The following is a 6000-nucleotide window of genomic DNA, read 5'->3' on the forward strand; positions in this document are numbered from 1 at the left end:
AGAGAGGGAGGGAATAAAATAAAAATAGCCATTAATCCACAACCCAAAAAATTAAGTTTATTTTCATAATTGAAAGAAAAAAACTTAAATAAAAAGCAGAAGAATCAAACTGAAACAGCTGCCTGAAGAACTTTTCTACCAAAAACTGCTTCCGAAGAAGCAAATACATCAAAATGGTAGAATTTAGTAAATGTATGCAAAGAGGACCAAGTTGCCGCTTTGCAAATCTGATCAACTGAAGCTTCATTCTTAAAAGCCCATGAAGTGGAGACTGATCCAGTAGAATGAGCTGTAATTCTCTGAGGCGGGGCCTGACCCGACTCCAAATAAGCTTGATGAATCAAAAGTTTCAACCAAGAAGCCAAGGAAATAGCAGAAGCCTTCTGACCTTTCCTAGGACCAGAAAATAAAACCGACTGGAAGTCTTCCTGAAATCTTTAGTAGCTTCCACGTAATATTTCAACACATCCAAAGAATGTAAGGTTCTTTACAAAGAATTCTTAGGATTAGGACACAAGGAAGGGACAACAATTTCTCTAATAATGTTGTTAGAATTCACAACATTAGGTAAAAATGGAAAAGAAGTCTGCAAAACTGCCTTATGCTGATGAAAAATCAGAAAAGGAGACTCGCAAGAAAGAGCAGATAGCTCAGAAACTCTTCTAGCAGAAGAGATGGCCAAAAGGAAAAACACTTTCCAAGAAAGTAGTTTAATGTCCAAAGAATGCATAGGTTCAAATGGAGAAGCCTGTAAAGCTTTCAGAACCAAATTAAGACTCCAAGGAGGAGAAATTGATTTAATAATAGGCTTAATACGAACTAAAGCCTGTACAAAACCGTGTATATCAGGAAGTATAGCAATCTTTCTGTGAAATAAAACAGAAAGAGCGGAGATTTGTCCTTTCAAGGAACTTGCAGACAAAACCTTATCCAAACCATCCTGAAACTATAAAATTCTAGGAATTCTAAAAGAATGCCAGGAGAATTTATGAGAAAAACACCATGAAATGTAAGTCTTCCAAACTCTATAATAAAATCTTTTTAGAGACATATTTACGAGCTTGTAACATAGTATTAATCACTGAGTCAGAGAAACTTCTATGACTTAGAACTAAGCGTTCAATTTCCATATCTTCAAATTTAATGATTTGAGATCCTGATAAAAAAACGGACCTTGAGATAGTAGGTCTGGCCGTAACAGAAGTGGCCAAGGCGGGCAACTGGACATCCGAACCAGATTCGCATACCAAAACCTGTGTGGCCATGCTGGAGCCACCAGCAGCACAAATGATTGTTCCATGATGATTTTGGCGATCACTCTTGGAAGGAGAACTAGAGGCGGGAAAATGTAAGCAGGATGATAACACCAAGGAAGTGTCAGCGCATCCACTGCTTCCGCCTGTACATCTCTGGACCTGGACAGGTATCTGGGAAGTTTCTTGTTTAGATGAGAGGCCATGAGATCTCTCTCTGGATGGAGAGACCACTCCACTGGATGTAAAGTCTGGCGGAGATAATCCGCCTCCCAATTGTCTACACCTGGGATATGTACCGCAGAGATTAGACAGGAGCTGGATTCCGCCCAAGAGGGTTTCCGAGATACTTCTTTCATAGCTTGGGGACTGTGAGTCCCACCCTGATGATTGACATATGCCACTGTTGTGATATTGTATGTCTGAAAACAAATTAACGGTTCTCTCTTTAACAGAGGCCAAAACTGAAGAGCTCTGAGAATTGCACGGAGTTCTAAAATATTTATTGGTAATCTAGCCTCTTGAAATTTCCAAACCCCTTGTGCTGTCAGAGATCCCCAAACAGCTCCCCAACCTGAAAGACTCGCATCTGTTGTGATCACAGTCCAGGTTGGCTGAACAAAAGAAGCCCCATGAACTAAACAATGGTGATCTATCCACCATGTCAGAGAGTGTCGTACATTGGGATTTAAGGATATTAATTTTGATATATTTGTATAATCCCTGCACCATAGGTTCAGCATACAAAGCTGTAGAGGTCTCATGTGAAAACGAGCAAAGGGGATCGCGTCCGATGCTGCAGTCATGAGACCTAAAACTTCCATGCACATAGCCACTGAAGGGAATGACTGAGACTGAAGGTGCCGGCAGGCTGCAACCAATTTTAAACGTCTCTTGTCTGTTAGAGACAGAGTCATGGACACTGAATCTGGAAGCCTAAAAAGGTGACCCGTCTGAGGAATCGAGAAACTTTTTGGTAAATTGATCCTCCAACCATGTTTCCGAAGAAACAACACTAGTTGATTCGTGTGAGATTCTGCAGTACGTAAAGACTGAGCTAGTACCAAGATATCGTCCAAATAAGGAAACACCGCAATACCTTGTTCTCCGATTAGAGAGAAGGGCACCCAAAACCTTTGAGAAGATTCTTGGAGCTGTTGCTAGGCCAAATGGAAGAGCAACAAATTGGTAATGCTTGTTTAGAAAAGAGAATCTCAGAAACTGATAATGTTCTAAATGAATCGGAATATGAAGGTATGCACCCTGCAAGTCTATTGTGGACATATAAATGTCCTTGCTGAACAAAAGGCAGAATAGTCCTTATAGTCACCATCTTGAAAGTTGGTACTCTTACATAACGATTCAAAAATTGTTAGATCCAGAACTGGTCTGAATAAATTTTCCTTTTTTGGGACAATAAATAGATTTGAATAAAATCCCAAACCTAGTTCCTGAAGAGGAACTGGGGTGATTACCCCTGAAGACTCCAGGTCTGAAACACACTTCAGGAAAGCCTGAGCTTTTACTGGATTTGCTGGGATACGCGAGAGAAAAAATCTTCACAGGAGGTCTTACTCTGAATACGATTCGATACCCTTGAGAGACAATGCTCTGAATCCATTGATTTTGGACAGATTTTATCCAAATATCCTTGAAAAACCTTAATCTGCCCCATTCCAGCTGAGCTGGAATGAGGGCCGCACCTTCATGCGGACTTAGGGGCTGACTTTGGTTTCCTAAATGGCTTGGATTTATTCCAATTTGAGGAAGGCTTCCAATTGGAAGCAGATTCCTTGGTGGGAGGATTGAGTTTTTGTTCCTTATACTGACGAAAGGAAAGAAAACGGTTAGAAGCCTTAGATTTACCCTTAGGTTTTTTATCCTGAGGCTGAAAAACTCCCTTTCCCCCAGTTACAGTTGAAATAGAATCCAACTGCGAACCAAATAAATTACCTTGGAAAGAAAGATAGTAATCTAGATTTAGATGTCATATCAGCATTCCAAGATTTAAGCCACAAAGCTCTTCTAGCTAATATAGCTAAAGACATGGATCTAACATCAATTTTGATATCAAAAATGGCATCACAAATAAAATGATTAGCATATTGCAGTAAGCGAATTATGCTAGATAAGTCAGAATCCAATTCCTGTTGCGCTAAATTCTCCAACCAGAAAGTTGATGAAGCCGCAACATCAGCCAAAGAAATTGCAGGTCTAAGAAGATGACCTGAATATAAATAGGCCTTCCTTAGATAAGATTCAAGCTTCCTATCTAAAGGATCCTTAAAGGAAGTACTATCTTCTATAGGAATAGTGGTACGTTTAGTAAGAGTAGAAATAGCCCCATCAACTTTGGGGATTTTTTCCCAAAACTCTATAGATTTTGCTGGTAAAGGATACAATTTTTTGAACCTTGAAGAAGGAATAAAATAAGTACCTGTCTTATTCCATTCCTTAGAAATCATATCAGAAAAAGCCTTAGGAATAGGAAAAAACCCTGGAGAAACCACAGGTGGTTTAAAAAACAGCATTTAAACGTTTATTAGACTGAACGTCAATAGGACTGGTTACCTCAATATCCAAAGTAATTAACACTTCTTTTAATAAAGAACGCATATACTCTATTTTAAATAAATAAGTAGATTTGTCAGTGTCAATGTCTGAGGAAGGATCTTCTGTATCAGATAGATCCTCATCAGAAGAGGATAAATTATTATGTTGTTGGTCATTTGAAATTTCATCAGCTAAATGAGAAGTTTTAAAAGACCTTTTAAGTTTATTAGAAGGTGGAAATGCAGACAAAGCCTTCAATATAGAATCAGAAATAAATTCTTTAAAATTTACAGGTATATCATGCACATTAGAAGTTGAAGGAACTGCAACTGGCAATGTACTATTACTGATGGATACACTATCTGCATGTAAAAGTTTATCATGACAACTATTACAAATGACATTCGGCGAAATAATTTCAACAATTTTACAACAAATGCACTTAGCTTTGGTAGAACCGATGTCAGGCAGCAATGTTCCAGCAGAATCTTCTGAGGCAGGATCAGATTGAGACATCTTGCAAAATGTAAGAGAAAAAACAACATATAAAGCAAAATTATCTATTTCCTTATATGACAGTTTCAGGAATGGGAAAAAATGCAAATAGCATAGGCCTCTAATAGAGAAAAAAGCAAGAGGCAAACATCAATGGGGTATTGAAATAATGAAAAACTTTTTTGGCGCCAAAAATAACCGGAAATGACACACTCGCGTCACCAAGGACGCAACCATGTGAAAGGTCTTGGTGTCACGTATGATCCCGGAAATGACGAAGTTGCGTCAGGCATAATTTCCCGCGCCCAAAAAATTTTTTGCGCCAAGAATGACGCAATAAAGTTTAGCATTTGATGCCCCAGCGGGCCCGCATTTTGCAAGAAGTAGTCAATTAAAAAAGACTAAACCCCAGGTAAGAAAAATTTTTCTTTAAAAGATGTTTATATTTCCCAAATATGAAACAGACAGTCTGCAGAATGAAATACATGAACCTGACTCAAGGCAAATATAAGTACAATACATATATTTAGAACTTTATATAAATGCATAAAGTGCCAAACCATAGCTAAGGTGTCTTAAGAAATAAAAACATACTTACCCAAAGACACCCATCCACATATAGCAGATAGCCAAACCAGTACTGAAACAGTTATCAGTAGAGGTAATGGTAAATTGAGAGTATATTGTCGATCTGAAAAGGGAGGTAGGAGATTAATCTCTACGACCGATAACAGAGAACCTATGAAATAGACCCCCGTTAGGGAAATCATTGTATTCAATAAGTGATACTCCCTTCACGTCCCTCTGACATTCGCTGTACTCAGAGGAATCGGCTTCAACAATGCTGAGAAGCGCATATCAACATAGAAATCTTAGCACAAACTTACTTCACCACCTGAAACTGAATTGTGGGTGTGGTGATGGGTGTATATATAGGCATTTTGAGGTTTGGGAAACTTTGCCCCTCCTGGTAGGATTGTATATCCCATACGTCACTAGCTAATGGACTCTTGCCAATTACATGAAAGAAAACATGGCCATGGGAAACTGTGCACTAACATACTAAAGGTACATAATATTTAAAGATTTGTAGTTTACACTATGATTTTGCTTTGAAAGGTGAATAGATGTGACATCTTTAACTTTACCGTTTAGTTAGTGTTTCCTTTGTGTTTAATATTTAAATGTAAAATGTTGAAAGACACACGTAAGATGCATGCTTCAAGTTTTGCCATACCACTAATGCTCAACATTATTTTCTTATTTTTCAACATATTTTCTTATTGGACAATGTTCACTATATAGTGTCAAATAGCGAGTGTTTTATGCATGTCAATGAATCCACTTTCAATAAAAAGTTTTAAAGACATAAAATTCTCCCAGGGGCAGTAATTCTTAAAGATGGCACCATCTACAAAGCACATGAAAAACAATGAGATAAATACACAGTGACTGTGGAAGATTTTAGAGCTTTTCTACTTTCTCCAATCAAGGAGGGATATAATTGCAGTGGTTGCACAAGGTAAATCTAAGTGGGAGAATAATCTGTTTCATTTTGCACAGTACTGCCTCCACTAAAGCAGAGTAACTAACAAATACCTTGCATCTCTCTTCTCTGAAGGCATTCCTCCTTCCCCCTTCCAGTTGGTTGCTCTTGCTTGATTAGCTCCAGGATCCCTCTGGTGCCTTCCATGTTGGG

General features: G+C 38.3%; 1 protein-coding gene across 2 annotated transcripts in view; it reads right to left on the bottom strand.

Moving 5' to 3' along the window:
• The window catches only part of SLTM (SAFB like transcription modulator), a 365442-nt gene that overhangs the window by 89619 nt on the left and 269823 nt on the right, over positions 1-6000 (bottom strand). For both annotated transcript variants that reach the window (XM_053717529.1, XM_053717528.1), the window contains exon 17: positions 5901-6000. This exon is cut by the window's right edge and continues 236 nt beyond it. In XM_053717529.1, the coding sequence (XP_053573504.1) occupies positions 5901-6000 (100 nt within the window). The remainder of the gene's footprint in view (positions 1-5900) is intronic.

This window comes from Bombina bombina, chromosome 6, assembly GCF_027579735.1.
Source record: "Bombina bombina isolate aBomBom1 chromosome 6, aBomBom1.pri, whole genome shotgun sequence".
NCBI lineage: Eukaryota > Metazoa > Chordata > Amphibia > Anura > Bombinatoridae > Bombina > Bombina bombina.